The 18,196-nt window shown below is 34.1% G+C and overlaps 3 protein-coding genes across 6 annotated transcripts; 1 reads left to right on the top strand and 2 right to left on the bottom strand.

Annotated features, from left to right (window-relative positions):
• Nucleotides 1–41: 41 nt before the first annotated feature.
• Fabp (fatty acid binding protein) lies at nucleotides 42–5,771 on the bottom strand. Of its 2 annotated transcripts, none has more exons than XM_070294314.1 (3): nucleotides 2,517–2,645; nucleotides 1,673–1,944; nucleotides 42–445 (listed from the first exon to the last, which is right to left on the bottom strand). In XM_070294314.1, exons 1-3 carry the CDS (start codon nucleotides 2,602–2,604, stop codon nucleotides 392–394), a joined length of 414 nt encoding a protein of 137 aa, XP_070150415.1. In that variant the 5' UTR covers nucleotides 2,605–2,645; the 3' UTR covers nucleotides 42–391. The 2 variants fall into 2 exon arrangements, with proteins under 2 accessions (XP_070150415.1, XP_070150416.1); XM_070294315.1 differs by lacking the exon at nucleotides 2,517–2,645 and adding an exon at nucleotides 5,511–5,771 and having other exon boundaries at nucleotides 44–445.
• A 2,442-nt stretch (nucleotides 5,772–8,213) lies between these two features.
• Nucleotides 8,214–13,136, top strand: LOC138932476 (uncharacterized). 3 transcript variants are annotated; one of them, XR_011446777.1, is made up of 5 exons: nucleotides 8,215–9,093; nucleotides 9,672–9,831; nucleotides 9,923–10,312; nucleotides 12,632–12,737; nucleotides 12,810–13,136. XR_011446777.1 is itself a non-coding variant. In XM_070294368.1 (4 exons), the coding sequence occupies exons 1-4, from the start codon at nucleotides 8,922–8,924 to the stop codon at nucleotides 12,633–12,635; spliced, it is 726 nt and encodes a 241-aa protein (XP_070150469.1). In that variant the 5' UTR covers nucleotides 8,215–8,921; the 3' UTR covers nucleotides 12,636–13,136. The 3 variants fall into 3 exon arrangements, 2 of the variants coding, with proteins under 2 accessions (XP_070150470.1, XP_070150469.1); XM_070294368.1 differs by having other exon boundaries at nucleotides 12,632–13,136; XM_070294369.1 differs by lacking the exons at nucleotides 12,632–12,737; nucleotides 12,810–13,136 and having other exon boundaries at nucleotides 8,214–9,093; nucleotides 9,926–10,952.
• Nucleotides 11,376–15,805, bottom strand: LOC138932475 (RIB43A-like with coiled-coils protein 1). The gene is made up of 7 exons (XM_070294367.1): nucleotides 15,349–15,805; nucleotides 14,863–15,003; nucleotides 14,575–14,732; nucleotides 13,885–14,125; nucleotides 12,608–12,835; nucleotides 11,920–12,026; nucleotides 11,376–11,684 (listed from the first exon to the last, which is right to left on the bottom strand). The coding sequence occupies exons 1-7, from the start codon at nucleotides 15,616–15,618 to the stop codon at nucleotides 11,543–11,545; spliced, it is 1,287 nt and encodes a 428-aa protein (XP_070150468.1). The 5' UTR covers nucleotides 15,619–15,805; the 3' UTR covers nucleotides 11,376–11,542.
• Nucleotides 15,806–18,196: the final 2,391 nt, after the last annotated feature.

Genomic DNA, 18,196 nt, shown 5'->3' with positions numbered 1-18,196 from the left:
TTCATAGATAATGCAGTTACACTGCTGTACATGAAACATTATGTAGTACGTAATATGTAAATACATCAGAAAATGTGCACAATGTAAGCGGCTAATATTTGTTTCAATTATTATTTGCTATACTCATTTTATAAACACATGCATATTTAAAGATTAAATATGAATTAAATATATAAATCCTAACTTTGTAAGAAAACAACGTATTGTGCGTAATTTTTTACATTACATTTTGACACAAGTTATGAAGGGTTTACATATGTGATCCAATATGCATGCCAATGCATAAAAATATCTTATTCGTGCTCGAACGACAAGATTTTGAACAGTAATTTACACCTAAAAGCATACACGATTGTGCACGCGTCTCATTGTCAGTTTTCTGAAGTGACTCTTATTCCTGGAGCTTATATACTCTTGTGCAAACTATGTCATCAACTTTCATGATCTGTAATAGAAATAGCATAATTTCAGTAATATTTTATAGCAATAGATTTTGCCATAATAGTAATTCTTCGTATCGATATTATGACAGTAATTTCTACACAAAATAGAGAGAGAGAGAAAAGAGTGCGGGAATTATTCGAGCGCCGGTATCTCACGGCATTAACACGTATCGCCAGACGGATCAATGGATCTTTATTGGCACTGTTTTGGACCCCGTAGCTGCAGAATTATACGTGTCACGAACAGGAGAAGCGCACGCGATAATTGGCCGGACATTTGACGAATCATTATAACATTAACCGCTCGTGTAACGGTCCCTTGATGTATTGCGTTCCTGCACGTAGCTTTTGTACTTTAATCGGGAACCGCATAAGCGATCAAAGTGTTTAGAAAGAAAGGATGTAAGCACGTACGAATGCATCTTCTATCACGATTAAGCACGTCATTGTTATAATGATCCAATTTGTGTTCTATTATGAATTATTAGTTAATATACTGAGATATTTAAAACAGTAATCTTGAATGTCTCTGTTATAGATATAGATAATAACGAAAGTTGCTTATTTTGAAATAGAAATATAACAACAGTTAAAAGGCAGTTTTTTTAAAGATAATAATTTGATTATTATTTTTCTATATGTTTTGCGTGCAGGCAAAATAATAAAAAATATAGTTTTATAAATATCATATCATATATTAATATTTCGTTTAAATGTTTCTAGTTATTCTCTATATAATAGAATAATAGAGACACACACAGTTACAAGTTTGCCAGTTTATAATCTTCGCAAACTTCTATACAAGAGAAACACAAGATAGTTTTTGCTTAGTATTTGCTTGGTTAAAGGTCATGTTATCTCGACAGTACAACGCTCAAGTATTATTGATCTAAAAATAAGAAGGCATAAGTAATAAATATTCTTACACAGTCATAATTATATATATAAGTTATAACAATTTTATAAAACGTTGATCTCTTTTTACATCTTAAACATGAACTCAATTTTTTGCATCAATATTTTATACATAAATTTCTATCATGTATTAATTAAGCTATATGGCTGCGAGAATTATTACTTATATTTTACTAATTTTAGATTATTATAATAATTTGTGTTACTTTATATTATATTAGCCTGTTTAATCGCTTTTATCGAAAATTAACGATGTCTTTATAGCGATAAATATGCGAGTAAATTAATTTTTCTTAATTTTAAAGATCGCTTACCGCTTTCATCTCTGTAGGTGTGAATTCCCTTTCAATCGTAGTATCCTTATCGCCTTTCTGCACCTGTATGAGTTTATTACCTTCCAGAGTACAGACACTCTTCACTTTTCTGCCGTCCACAGTGTCTTCATCGAACTCTTCATCGAGTTTGAATTTTATTTCCGTGTTTTTGAAGGTACTAGTCGTCTTCAAAGTATATACTCCGTCTTTCTCCGTCAATTCGACGACGGGACTGACAGTAGCGCCCATTTTCCGTGTCACCATACCCACACCTAAAACAAGGTAAAAATTATTTAAAATCGTCTCAAATTTTACTAGCCTTTTTCATTATCATTCTAATTTCAGATGCCATTTTTACATAGATGGTTCGTTTTTTCAAGTTTATTAAATACTATTGTTCTCGTAGACATTTTAATATTTTGCAAATTCTATAAATTGAAACAGATGTCGAAGCTCTTTCTATATGTTAACAAATTGACATAAATATATATTTAAATTAATTGAAAAAAAATTGTATTCTAAATAAAAAGTTAAATAAGATTATACAATTAACGAAGAATATATTATGATATCGTATGGAGCTTTGATAATCTTTAAATTACATATCTATTAAAAAAAACCACTTATAATTAAATGGAAGATGAAATTTTGTTATCAGTTTGCACACTTGAAGTTTATCTTTCGAAAGATTCTTCACATATTTTCCTATCGTTATAATGTTAATCGTATATTGTTGTTAAGAAATAATAAATTTCTGATCGGTTAGAGAATCAATAGGTAAAATGATATCATGATAAATCTCGGATAATTTGTACCAAATACATTGAAGGGCGTATCGTCTCACCTAAGGCTTTCATGTATTCGTCGAACTTTTCGCTCGTTTGGAGCTTGTAACGCTTGCCTAGAATACCGGTTAATATCTCGGATGACATTTTCAATGTTTCACCGATGCCTGCGTGAACGAAACTGACTAATGGCACGACTGGTTTGCATGTTTTATACACGCTTTCACAATTGATGACTATACATATATATATATATATATATATATATATATATATATATATATATATATATATATATCGACTAGGTAGGTAGGCTGACTTATATCGTATAAACAGCCGAGTTGTTATCCACGAGTTAAAATTCGAGGCGAAATGTAACTTTGAAGTTTGAACCCAGAACCAAGTGAGTGTGTGCTATTTATAGATTACGAAAAAATTATCTCCGTCATAATGATATATTAACACGCGCGAATTTGTAATACACGAATACTAATCGTGCCAAGAATTACTGTAAATAGAAATTTACAATTATAGAGATACATATCTCTCCTTTTACAATGATTTTTTAAACTATAGAATATATAGTTAATCGCGTGTCTTATCTTAAATGCGGTCAAGCTAATATATTTTTAATAGCAATTATTCTATTGATGAAAAGAATATGCGAAATATCGACGAGAATGAAATCTGTAATCATTGATCTGAGATTGATCTCTATTTGACTAACATATTCGATGAATTGATCAATAATTTTTATACAAGAAAAAGCTATTAGAACGCGACTCTCTTAAAGAGATTACGTGTCTTTGCGATAAACAACAAATGTCATTTGATTTAAATTGACTTAATATTAAAAGTTTTGTGACCGTTCAAACTCGTACTCAACGAAGGAAAAAATATTCTTCTAAGCTTTTACGAGAAAAACGAGGTACTTTTATCTTGCAGCAAAATGATAACGAAATTACAAGTTTACATTCGTGCCAGGCCGGTGACGCTTATCGATTTTATCGTCGCCTTACTGCGGTTTTGTGTGCGTGTGTGTATTCTCGGAAAAAACGAATATTATTTTCTGCGACACATAACTGACTTTTGACGCACGGCAATGCGTCGAAAGACGCGATGCGTCTAGACTTGCTCTCTTATTTAATTTCCGGCGAATGACTCTCGATGATTACCGTAACAACGTTGAGCGAGGGCGGGAATGTTGACAGTCAATGAATGGTTCTGCAAACTTTGCTTGATCCGTTATATCATTAAATTGCTGATAATATGATAATATAAGAGCAGCAGAGAGAAACAGAAAAGAATACATAAGCGATATTATCTGTCTTTTCTTTTTATCTATTTCTTATCTTTGAGCCAACAAACTTTAGACGTGTGCAATGATTAGTTTCGATAAAGACCTAATCTCTCGACGAAGTTAAAATAAGGAGAATTCCCCTTCTTTTATTAAAAAAAAAAAAAAAATACAACAAGTATTTGTTTAAGGACGTTTTTGTTTTCAGAAACAGAATTTAATGCCACTTTTCTGTTATTTGTAAAAAAAGATATGTGATATAAATCGCTAATTCTACAATATCTCGAAGAGAATTAAAAATTTGAGGATGCAGATATGTTTTGAACGTGCAGTTTCGTGACCCACGATTAATAATTATGATTTATTAATCTCGTCGATGAATTAATTCTCAAGTGTTAAATTAGACAGTCAATCAGACAATCGGCAGTACACAGTAGTTGGAATTAAGATCGAGGTCAGGTCGTTGCACGAAGATGAGGGCGTAATTTGGTGTATTAAGATTGATTACCTTTCCCGTCTTTATTGATATCTCGCTAATGCATAAGCATGAATCCAGCATAGTTGATCAAATGATTAAGCTTATGGTACAGACGAGAAGTTATTTATATTTTTAATGAATAGACGGAGTTGTGTGTGTGTCGGAACTAAAATAGAAATGTTTAAAATTATAAATCGATCTCGACCTGTCAAGATTAATATGTTTTTCGTTGATATTCTCGAGCATACAATGTTCTCTTGAAATTCTGTGAAGGAGCAGTGTTATTTCAAGTGTTATCGTCCTTCGAGACATCCTTTGATATTTACACCGTAATTTTTCATATAATAGTCATATGTACCTTTCATATAATAGTCATATGTTTGTTCACGTTCTCTGCACACTCGTAAAATCGCAACGTGCCTATATTTGCGAGTGTATATAACATTTACAAACATAACGTGCGCTAACAACAGATCTTATTACAATAATATAGCGTATCTTCATAATGTGTATATTGATCGGCTCTTTATACAGTTTAAAGATCGTACGTTAATAAATTATTTATTAAGAAACTTATTGTACGTTTTATGGATTGTTCTATCGTTTATCATCGTACTGGAGGACTCTGATTTTAATTGTTGTTAGTAAATTGTTATCATCGAAGATTCGTCGTCAATGAACATATCGTGTGTGCGAAATGAAATCATCTAATTCTCTTTCCTGTTTGTAATATGACTAGGACTATTCTAAATTCTTATCAGAATGGAATGATGCAATTTTATTTATGACATTTAACGTAATGGAATATTTATACCAAAATGACGCATTTAATACTAAATACACGATGATATAATCCTTTTTAGGAAGGTCTCTTTGACAGAGAATAATACGTAAAGGAAAAAACTTGTTAAATATTGCGCAACATTCGATATCCGGCAGTCAAGATTTAAAAGAGACCTATAGAAGAGATTAATCTCTCAAATAAGAGATTAAATTTTAACATAGAATGTTAACAAAATTGCAAAGGAAATATTTGGTGATAGTGTTTTAATGATGAAATGGTAAAGTTTTAGATTAGTAAAATCAGTTTTTCAGATAAATGATTATAATCTAAAACAATGACTATGATTAATAACAAGAATAGAGGACGTGTTGCTTTAAAAATTTTTTTATACGCTTTTCATTTCACGTTAATATTCAATCGCGGATTATAAATTAAGATTTCTAATGCACTTTGGACGATCGGAACAATGTTAAAAGTCATATTCGATTACGTACCGAGTGCTTTCATAAAATCGTCGAAGTTATCGCTACTGGAGAGCTTGTAACGTTTTCCAAGAATCTCGCTGATGGACATAATGTTTGAGGAAACGCTTCCGGTAACACGTGGAGAACGAGAGAACTGAGACGCAAGATTGGTCAATACAATCGGGACACTCGACCGACACCTGATCCGATCGACACGACTATGTGAACTGAACAAGGGACCTCAGGGTGAGGACGGGAGTGCCTAGATACGAAAACACCATCTCCCCCGAACTATTTCCTCGTCTCTTTCCGTCTATCGTTCTCTCCTCTCGTCTCTCTCACACACTCGTCGTTTGCTCTTTCCATCTTCAATACCAGGGTCGTGCTCCCTCTCTCTGTACTTCCTCCTCCTGCCCCCACCCGTGTAGCCGCCCTTTTCCGTCGTTAACTCGTCCCGTCTCTCTCTCTTTCTTTGATCTCCATCCTCTTTCCCTTACGATCCTTGCGCCCTTCCACTAGCAAATTCGAAATTTCTCGACTCGCTCCTCGCTCGCACCCAGATGCTTCCCCCTCTCCGAAATCTATTCGCACAGCTGCGGCGCAGGACACCGGTACGGTACTCGATGTCATGTCCGCGTAATGTTTATCTCTTTCTCGCTTACGTAATATGTACGTTTGTATATTTATTCCTTTCACACATGAATGAATGACATATCGGACAATAATTGACACAACTCCGTTAATAGGACAAATTCTAAATCCACCGCGACAAATTATTATATTGATCCAATAAATATGATTACTAGAGAGCGACTACAATTTATTATGACTTTAACATGTAATTTCAAGTATTAAATTAGAAAATATTGCGATTAATGTTAACAATTTTTCTTTCCAATTGAATGCAATAAGCGCTCTGATTAGTTTAGGATTAGGATATGCGATAGACGGATAAGACAAATTCAAGAGTAACGCAAAGTCAAATGTATACTTATTACTATCACATTCGTCGTGCGTGATGCGAAATACATATATGTATACACATCGGATCGTACGATGCTCGTTGTTCGCCTTATTGATCGTTGGATCAGTGTGCACGACTTTGCGACGAATCGTTCTTACGTTTGAATAAACGGCACTTACCGCGGATTAATGGCAATTAAAATGTCACTTGTGATCATATCGTGATTTTAGATTCACAAAAAGTTCTACGTTATACGATTGTTATATTATTTATATTTCTCATATATTCATACGCGAGATCTTGTTTGCCCCGACGTTAGTACGTACAATGTCGTGACATCTTACCTCATTTCTTCACGACATGTTTTACGCGTGTCGTAAAGATATCTTAAACAAACTTTGATTAATTTATTCGCACTTTTTCTGATTTTTTTCTAATCTCGCATCAATATTACATCGCCATCGGAGATATTACTTTAATCTCTTTCGCGTATTCCAAACAATGGGTAGTAATTTTCCTAACAATTTTTTTTTTTTTTTTTAGGTAAAAAATCCAATAATTAAGATGAGCGTTAAATTTATATATATACGCGATGATTTATAGATAGATGGAATTTTCCAGATACATCGGAGCAATAGCGTTAAAAAAAAATTGTAAGCGGCTCGTGATTTAACATTTGTCTGATACTGTAGCGTCGATTTCGTTCGCGATCCGCAACGACTGTCACGGTCGATAACGGTGCGGTGGAAACGCGTCGACGTAGCCGTAACCACGCACACACGCACACCGTACACGCGACTATATCGCATGATGTCGCGTAGCAACACGTGAATTCCCGACACCGACGGCAGGGTCTTGGCAACGTTGCGGCAGCGGGAATTCCGCATTCATGTCGAAGGATAATTTTTTGCGCGAGCCGGGTAAAAAGTCCATCGATATATCGATGATATTAATTCTGAGAGAATATCTCGAGATGTGCGTAGATCTCGCGATTTTCATCCGGTTTCATTCGAGCGTATGCTAATTGTCAGAAGGAAGATGGAAATCGATTATAAAGAATCTTTATATTATTTATATAGTATCTGATTTATTGTACACGAGATATATATAAAAAAAATTGTTTATGACTGTCATATGTTATTTTTGATGTTTGTTATCAAGTATTTCTCTATCTCGTTTCGATAATTGCTCTTATCTTTCTCATTGCAAGATGCAGAGAATATCAAGTGCATATCTTAAAAGTGTTGTTCAATATATTTCTTTTTCCTCTGTGCTCGATCTATTTATTCAATTTGCGTAGAGGTTGCCTTACTGATTTATTAATTTCATACCATTATCGTTTATTATTCATAAGACATTTTCACAGGCTACTCTTAGCTTACTTGACATTTGGCAATTAATATTTTTGTTAAACTAATAAGATTGCTGTCACACGTTTTGCATTTGTCAATCTTTACGAAACATTAAAGACATATAGACTATATGCTTAAGAGTATAAATAAAATTCTACTAAATTATTGTCTCTATCTCTCTCTCTCTCTCTCTTTCTGTTTTTTATATTTTCACAAAATTGTACAATATATTTGTGATCCGTTGCAAATTATCTTTGTATATATATTATGTTGGTACAAAAGTTTAGTCTAAAAAAAAAAAATTATATAAAAAAATTAATATTAAAGCCAATGGTAATTATTTAATAGCCTCGAAATTGTATAATCCCATTTTTGTAAGCTTTACTTGACGAATATGATGACACGAGGAGAAAGTCTTTGCGATAACAATTTAATATTATAACGCAACATCCTGGAAAAAAAAAAATCTTTTCTGCATGCGAATATCTCGCGGCGGTGTCCGACTGGTCGTCGTGATGTTGCGCGGCGACGCGATTCCGCCGTCTTTCAGACCGCTCTCGACCCGCGCGCGGCTCGCCGATGCGCCTGGTCTGGCAACGTCGCGGACGGCATAGATTCCGCTCCGCAACCGCAACCGCATTTGCCGGGTCGCCATGATACCAAAGCCGTACTGGCCGTGCAACGGTTTCTCCGCAGTGACGCGCAAGCTGCTGCCGAGGACGCGACGTGACGTCGAACGTTGGACGCGCACGGCTGGGGCCGCCTGCGGCTGTTCCGTCGCCCATTTTGACCGCTTTCGCATTTTATACCGATCAATCGTGAATCACCGGTGCGATGGGAGAGATGTTTTTTATGCGGCGAATTAATCATTGCGCCGATCGATCGTTTATGTGACTTTTTGAATTCAACTTCTTTTCACGCTTCAGTTGAAAGATTATTCCTCCATCGCCGCTTTCCGAGAGTAACGTAAAGATTCTTAGATCCATCCGCGCGGATATTCGATTTCGATCGCGAAAAAATTTTCATTTCATAGTCCAATTATTTTACCGCAAACGGTGCGAGATCGAATCGGGAAGCGGAAGGAAGAAGGAAAGTTAAGCGAGAGATCGAGGAAAATCTTGAAGCATGTTTGACACGGAGAGGTTTATCGAGGAGATAGAGAGGCGACCGGCCATCTACGATGTGAATCGGGGCGAGTACAACGACCGTAATGCCAAGATGACTGCGTGGGACGAGGTCTGCCAGGTGATGGTACCGAATTGGGCGCGCTTGACAGACGAGGAGAGAAATGTGGAAGGTATATAGCACACGGCGCGCCGCGATTCATCGATCCGGATTCCTCCGGCCGCGTTGCCGTCCGTCGAGCACGATGACATTTAGGATTAGCGCGAATCGATATTTTCCGCGCGACAGTCGTGATTGTAAAAGATATCGAATAATCTTTACGATTAAACAGACTTTGTTTAAATATATCAGTGTAGGAACAAAATTAAAAAAAGAAAACTTTAATGTTTCTGCGTAATTGTATGCTTAAAAAGATGTTACGAAGAGATGTATCTTAGAATTTTGTAATATTAATTGACGTTATGGATTTTATTAAGTTTCTAAATTTAAAGATATTTATACGAAGAAACATTTAAGAAAATTTAGATTTTTATTTCCTCGAAATCATATTGGCATTAACATTAGTTAGTATTCCTGCGTATTCATTTCTGTCTTTATCAAAAAAGATTTTTTGGATATCTTGAAACTTTTTTATGGGAAACCAGCTCTCTTTCCGTATTTGAGAAATTTTTATTCTTTTATCATAATCTTTCTTTATATCGATGTCCTGAGAATAATTTTAGAGAAACTATCGAGCTGTGATATTTTTAGAAAAAAATTTGCGCGGAAAATGGAGGAATATACGAGATTACTTTATGAAAGAACTCAAACTTCAAAAATCGCAAAAGTCCGGACCTGCCGGACGAAAACGGAAGAAATACATGTATTTCGATCGATTGCTGTTTCTCATGCCGACAGTGGAAAACAAAAGGTATCATCCGTCGATCTTTGCGACTAAAGATTAATATTGTATATAATTGATACGTAATAATTTAATTAACATTCGAGTATCTTTGATTTAGAAGCTCTGTGATGATCTCTTGCAAGTCGGAAGAGAGCGAGGGTGAGATGGACAACCCCGTGATCGAGGAATACGATCCTCTTTCTCAATCAGGCGCTTCCGTAACAGGCAGCAGAGAGTATCTTCAAGCAGGCACTCCATCCTACAAGGTGTGTCCGCGTTATTCGAAACAGCTCTGCGAGACATCTTTTACGCCCTTCGACAACGAAATACACGACATTCTCTCCTCGCATAGCAGCCAACGCGTTACCCTCGATGAGGATGATTACGATAAAATGTTTCTCCTATCGTTGTTGCCGATTATTAGACAAGTGCCAGAGGAAAAGAAACTGGATGTCAGGATACAAATGCAACAAGTCCTGGCTATGGCGCTTCGCTCGTCTGATAATAAGTGAGTCATCTGGTATGTTTCCTTGGGGAGGGGGAAGGAAAGGAGAGAAAAAGAGTGAACACGTGCCGAGCGGGAAAAGATTTTACGATGATTCGATCATATCATTTACCTCTATCCCGTTTTAATATTTTATATATCTCTAATACCTTATCTTTTATGGATTTTTTTACGATAAAAATGAATTAATATTTAATATCGTCCTTCTCTTTTTTCCCTATAATATATAAAATTCAATTTTCTCTAATAAATCTTTATTAAAGATGGTTTGATTATTGTATCTCTCTTATTGCTTGTCATTATAACCATACGTTTGGCAAAAAAAAAAAAAAAAAAGGTTTGAAATGTCTAAAATATTAACATAAGTTCTTCGATAATGTAGACATGGCGTAATTATAGTACATATAGCATATACATATACGATGCAAATTTTATAACTATATATAATCTACCGAAAATATATGTTTAAATATTACATATGTTTAAATATCTTAGCATAAGATACAAGATTATAAAAAAAAAACTCTAGAATATATAACTAATCAATTTTATACTATTTAAAATAAGCATAAATATATAAATATACTGTGATATTAAATTCTACTTGACAATCGAAAAAACAAAGTAAACTGTACACGCAATATAGCGCAATCTTGTCTTGATGAGATGATTTAATTGAAATATATAATATCACATAATGCGCCACTCTTTATGTTTTAATTTCCCGATGTTTTGTGTTTTGTGTATGATGCATATATGAACCTGAATTATTTTTTTTGCATGCGTTGTAAAATCAGTTACCGAAAGTCGATACTAGTATTCGACTAATTCCCTAATTTATCGGACCCGTTGATACGAGAACTTATCTATATTTCTGCGAATTTTGCATATCGCACATGGACAAATATCGATTGATAGCAAATTTGTAATGTTATCAACTACAGATAATATCACACATTATTTCTTATCGAATGCAATAAGCTTGCCAAGATATATATTTAATTAATTATAATAATAATTATAAAACTATCAAAAGAAAAGAGAATCTTATTGTTTTATTGACTGTTTGAATAAATCTGATTAATTGAAAGTTGATGGCTTGATTTTGTCAATACAATAGAATTGTTGATATACATTAATTTATCACTTTTCTATAAAAAAAAATTTGTGTGAAATTATTTTTTTAAATTTACATCAATCTTGGAAAAATATATAGCACATATGATTTTGCTTTCAACGTGTCCCTTTGTTAAATTGCTCGTAGAAGGCGGCGGTTGGCTGGGTCTTATAAATGACACGATTCAGATAATCCTGATGTAATTTCTGTTGCTCAGCAAGCTGCAAATTTTCCTCTGCGATTTTCTTGTTAAATTCCCTAAAAATATATAATTTAATATATAAAGTACCATATTTTTTACATACTCGCAGCATGGATTTTGAATTTGTAAATATGTAAAGAATTTTTAAACAAATTATATTTTTTCTTTCAGTATATATCACTGTAAAAATATTAATATTATTTAAAAATATATATATATATAAGTATTTTCCTCTGTTTAGAAAGAATACAAATATAAAAGAATTAGTCAAAAATAGTTGCAGAATCTTACGATTTTTTTTTATTTAATTCGTCCTCATACGAATGTGCAGCTTGAAGATGCGAGTTCATTAAGTGATCCCAATCCTCGTTCATGTTTTTCTCTTCCGATTTGATTTTCTGAAAGAAAGACATACATTTGTAATTTTAATATTAATATTTTGGAGTTTATATGAATATCGGCAAATATTTGAAATATATTTGCGTTAAAGTGAAAACACTTGTTCTGAATATGCTAATAATATGCGTATCATTATGGACTGCTATTTTATAGCATCATACATGACCCAGCCAGTCTTTATCTACAGATATGTATCATTAATGTGTATTATTGCAAAATTAAATATTTGGTTTGCCAAATTTTCGATTTAGTGAATTCACGCATCGTAATCCAATTGTTAAAAAATAATTGCTCTAATTATTTTTGAGAGATTATGGAATATTCCGAGATAAATAAAATAAAATAAATGATAAATATTTTTGTAAAACATAGCAATAAGTGATGAATATATTTTTGTAAAATATAGAAATAAATTTGCGAAATTTAACATTTACAGTAAAAGATTGACAAAATAAGTATAAAAAAATGATAAAATTAACAGTAAAATTATTTTGTGAAAGTTATATTGGAGTTAAAGAAGATTAAATTTCTTAAATTCTGTTAATATGATAAAAAGTTCAATTCTTTTCCTCATACTAACTCGAATCTCTTCCATTTGTTCCAGCTGAGCGTCTCTGAAGACCTTCAACTCATCCGCAGTCATGCCCTTGTATCGGTCCGCCAACGGTCTGTACGGACTGCGAGTGCTGTCGGCCTGTTCTCTAGCTTCGGTGAGGAAATCTCCAGTCACGTGATTATAGATTTCCGCTTTCTTGTCCTCCTCATCTTGAATGGCTTCGCAGTGACGGCGGTGCTGCTGCTCCTCGGCCTGCAATCGAGCGGAAATAAATTCCACGAATCTATCGCGGGGACGAAGAAAAAGGGCCAGGGACGCCGGCACGAACGAGGAAATAGGATTAATATTGAGTTAAATACAACGACGGAAGGAAAAAAAAATTGACGGCACTTTGTTATAGTTATCGGAGCAAATTATCGCGGCACTTTGCACGATGATGTCACGAGGTTTATTCATCGACCACGAGAGAATCGTGTAGGCGACTTTTATATCCTGCAGTGAGTTAAAATGTATGCAGACTACGCAAAAAAATTCTTTTGTTACATTGTCTTTGTGATAGATTACAATTAAACGTTTCTCGATCACTTTTATTCTCTTGACAAAAGAAAGGATTAACTATGGCAGAAACGTATCTTTTCTCTGAAAATACATCTTTACAACAATAGTAGCATAAATTAACACCTAATCTTAATTCTATAAATTTCTGAATGTTATATAAGAAAATTTTTTTAAAAATATTTTTAGATTAGCATTTATTTTTTAGTTTTTTTACTTAAACAAATTCAGGTTTTTCTATAGTACGATTTATATGCAAATTAGATCGGAATTTTTCTTTGACGAGATCCGATACAAAAAAGAGAGAGACTGATTCTGTAATATATATTAGAAACTAAAAATGTAGAAGCGGAGACACATACGTAAATAGACAGCGCATATATTCTAATGTGTCAATATTATTATATCTAATGTAGCAATACTCAGATCAATCACTTTACTCATAAAAGTGGGCGCGTATTCAAATATAAATATTGTATTTTTATCATTTTATTCAACATGCTATTTCACAATGTTATTTTTCGCGCGTAAAGCAATTTCTGATTGCAAAACGTGATTTGCAAAGTAGCTTTGAACAATAGCGGCATCGCACGCGGATCAAAAAGAAACCATTTCAAAGATCAGTTAACTTTCTTATTTTGTTAAATGAAATGGATTGTACGGCTAACTGCTAACAGATACGGATCTCTGATCTTTTTCGTATCGGATTCCGTCGATCAAACACGTAAATAGAAAATATTCTATACCAAAGCACGATTAAATGCCGCCGTTGCTTCGTTCAACCTTCGTCGACATTCCTCCTCCATCCGTGCCAACATCATCCCGCGTTTGTCCCTGGAGAGGACGACTTCCTGATAGGTTTCTTCGGTATCTCGTTGTACCTTTTCAATCGCCTCGCGTTCCTCTTTTTGTTTTTGGATCCACCAACGCATCTGCTCTCTCTGTTCTTTCAATCGCTCGCGAAGATTGCGATCCTCGCCCTCGAACCTACGCAGCCGTAATATTTTATTGTTCCTTTTCTCTTCTGCGATTCTTTACGTTCATTATCATTGCGCCAGGGTGAGCAAGCTGTTAGTTAAATTATTATTTGCTTCGAGGAGCCTTAAGACAAATATAGAATTCGATTGACCGTATCAAAAAAATATATACGTACTATTATACTATACATATACATAATAATCATGATTTAGAGATTAGAATAAATCTTTCCACGATAAGCCTAGATATTTCGATTTAAGAAAATTTTAATAAAGCACCGAGAGTCACTGATTATAGGGAAAAAAATAATTTTGTAGGTGTTGCGCACACGCATTTTTCTATCTTCTTGGAAGGCCGAGATAAACTCTTCTCTCTCTCACTCTCTCTCTCTCTCTCTTCCAATAGTTTTCTCTTATACTACTTATTTATTAGTGGAATTAATGGGACTATTTACGCACTTCTGAGCAGACGCTGGTCCCAAGGTCGGATCATCGTCATCGACTGGAAGCGATTTCTTTAGCGTTTCGGGATCATATAAGTCGTAATCTCGACGATCCTCGACTCGTTGATGCACCCGCCGAAAACACTCGATTTCTTTGTTTATTCTTCGTCTTTCCTGCGAACAGAAAAACGTTCTCCACCACGATCGAGGGTGTTTTATCGCGACGCGGCACGTAACTCCGAAAAATTGCAAATACCAGCTGAAAATTCCCGCGTAATTATCGGCATTGACGGCACTCGATTACCTCCTCTTGCTGCCTCTCCAAATGCACAGCGAGCTCGCTGTTGCGAATAAGCGCTTCATCCAATTGACATTCTTTAGCCTGTTCCCACTTATGCCGTCGCTGTTTTTCCTCAACTTGCTTATCCAAGAATATCTTGTCTATCTGTAAATGTCAGGGAAACATCAATCATGCAAATACATAGTATCATATTGAAGCAACTTTTCATATGTTAAAAATTAACCGTTGCATCAATCTTGTATGCTGTATTAAATGACGCTTGTGTAATTTGTGACTTAAGTATGAAGAAATAACAAAATGAGATAAAGCGAGATAAATTGGTCGAAAATATTTAGTTAAGCAGAATTTGGTTAAATGATTAAAAAAAAGTTACAATTCAAACTTTAGTAAATAAAATTATTTAAAAATTGAAAATTTGAATAAAAAGAATAAGTGATACAAAAATCTAATAAGGGCTCTCTCAATTTAGAGATGAGATTTGATTCTTACTCCAATTTTCCTAACGCGAGGGTTAAAGATACGCAGTTTTCTCGCTTCTTCGAGTTGACGTTTACGTTCTATGGACGCGGCGATCTTGAGATCCTCCGGAGTGGCACGTTGTTGAAATTTCAGCATTTCGGATATTTTTTGTAAGAAATTTGACTTTCTTACCGCGTATGGCAAGGTTATATATACGACGACGGAAGACGAGAATATCCAGACCTTTCGACTTTCGACCTCGAAACCTCGAAGTTTCCAGCAGTCCACCTTTGTTACCATGGAAAGTTTGCTCGTCAAAGAGGGTTACATATAGGGATAGATTCTGATCGCACAATAATCGTTCAAAATAAAGGGGAAAAATAAAATTGTGGGATTACAATTCTGAAATAGGATTTAAAGAACAATATTCTTTAGTAATTTAAAAACGCGCTCGATCGAGCGAAATTAATTATTGTAGGCAACACCAAACATGAGTCCACAAAACAAAGCCAAAAAAAATACACGATAATAATCGAAATTAATTTAGAATACAATGAACAGGAGACGAAAAAAAATCTTATATACATTTTTATATTATATGTTTTATTTTTATCCGTTAAATGTTTCGTGACGGCGATAAATTAATTTAGAATACAATGAACAGGAGACGAAAAAAAATCTTATATACATTTTTATATTATATGTTTTATTTTTATCCGTTAAATGTTTCGTGACGGCGATAAATTGGCTGTGATATATGCCGTTTTCCTTCTCTCTTTCTCTCTCTCTCGATGCTCGTTTTTGCGACTATTGTGTCACTTTGTTGTCATTCGCGCGACTTGTCATTCGACGGGACTCGAATGATGAGACAGTGACAAGAATCGCTTCGTGTATTTTCGTCTTAAGTTAAGTATATATTCTGAGCAAACGGACAGCAAGTGCGAATTTTCAGACATTCGCGTTCATATTCGTCATTTGCACGTTTCTTTTACATTGTACTGAATATTCTCGTTGTGATTATTTATACTGTGCAGGATTTTTCTTTGATGTACCGTCTCATGAATGAATCGGTCCGAATGTAAAGCTGACGAAAATTTCGTTTGTGCGTATCTCTTTTGAACTTTAACAACGAACATTCGCATTTGCTATTGATTCATGTTTTCGCGAAATTTAAATTTAGCGAAAGAAAAATATTTTAGGCATTTGATATGGACGAATTTTAATAAAATAATTTTGATAGAAGGTGTTTATTGATAACAACTTCTGCAGAATCGAGATTATTGGAAGATTAATTTAGACGCGGTAGCAGGTGCACGCAATGACATAACATCGCTCAATAATTTGTATCTCTATTTCTTGTCATATTTAAAATAGGCCAGACTTTCATTCAGCATAATCATTAAAATACATACAAGTGGTTCCTTCAAACGACCATGTAAATGCAAACGATACGTGTTTGCGCTTCTTTACATGTTACAGTATTGGCAGAATAACTAAATGTGTTAATGGCATCTTGAAGGAGAGTCATTAAAAAATAATATACAACACATTTAATGATGCGTTACTTCTTAATGTCGAAAAACGCGTTGTTAACAAATGATTTTATTTACTGTTTTTCAAAAAAGATTACTCGCTTTTGCGAGCACACATATCTATCGTTTGCCTGTTCGATTTATTAATTTCTCTATTTGACGGGCGATTCTATTTGATGGCTCTCTCAAGTTCTCTTTTATATTCGGTAATTACGGCTTTACGATCAGTATACACGGTGATTTTAGTATTGCCATTGCCCGAGCTTCGTTAATATTTAACTTTGGCCATACGATTAATTATCCATTAAAAAAAAAAGGATGCTCGTTGGCCGATAATTATTCAGCTGTTAGAGAGAGAGAGAGAGAGAGAGAGAGAGAGAGAGAGAGAGAGAGAGAGACATTTGTGCGAGTATGTCACATGGAGAGCAGCTGTCGATGAAATAAACATGTGTACTGCATTATCTGTTGACTTCATGAAATTCCTTTTATTCTTCCGTTATATAGACTATAAACACTGTCAATTTGTCATCATGTTGTTGCGGCCATATATGTGATAACGAAAACAGAGGAAGGGAGGTGTTGATTAAGCAGTTTAATTGGGTTAGTCGTATCTACTTTTGATAAAACTCTCAGATTCTCATAAGTCTGGGGCACATAACTCACAGGGTCACATTAAGATATGACTTAAGTGGGCAATCTTTATTTGCTTAGAGATGTGAAAGTAACAGAAGAGAATGACATCATCTTTATTTTAATTAATAAAATCACAAAAATGCGTCGCACAAAAACCGATTAAACGCCGAGATTAAATTACGATGGATTTTATAGTGGAAATATTTTAACCTTAGATAATTATTCGTACGAGCGAGATACATATTACGTAATAATAAAATAATTTTGTTGGGAAAGATTTGTCCAACGTATCAAGGTAACAATCTTGATTTGAAAATTATTCTTTTATTATTTTATTTTTAAAAAATTTTATACGTTTAAACATGCATTTTGTTTCTGTTTTTTCTCATCATTCATTCAAGAAATTATTTGCATATAATCCTTTCCTTGGATATAGATATATAATTTTTCAAAGGATTTTTTTGTAATGTATCCGATTGGAGGATTTGTTTTTTAGTTGTATCAATAAATGTAATAAAACTATAAATTGTATTCCTACTGTCTTAATAAATACGCGTGCGCCAATATTAGAAAGAGAGCGCATTGTTTTCCATTGGCGTTTTTATCTTTCTTTGATTCAGATTAGAAAGAAAAGACAACACCGATTAAAATTTTCTTCCTCTATCTTATAAGCTGCGTGCAATGCTTGATCGTGACGAGGGGAGGGAAAAAGA

Source organism: Polyergus mexicanus, unplaced genomic scaffold, assembly GCF_030449975.1.
Source record: "Polyergus mexicanus isolate NDT 795.1 unplaced genomic scaffold, iyPolMexi1.0 SCAF_4, whole genome shotgun sequence".
Lineage (NCBI taxonomy): Eukaryota > Metazoa > Arthropoda > Insecta > Hymenoptera > Formicidae > Polyergus > Polyergus mexicanus.
This window is presented reverse-complemented; position numbering and strand designations above follow the sequence as displayed.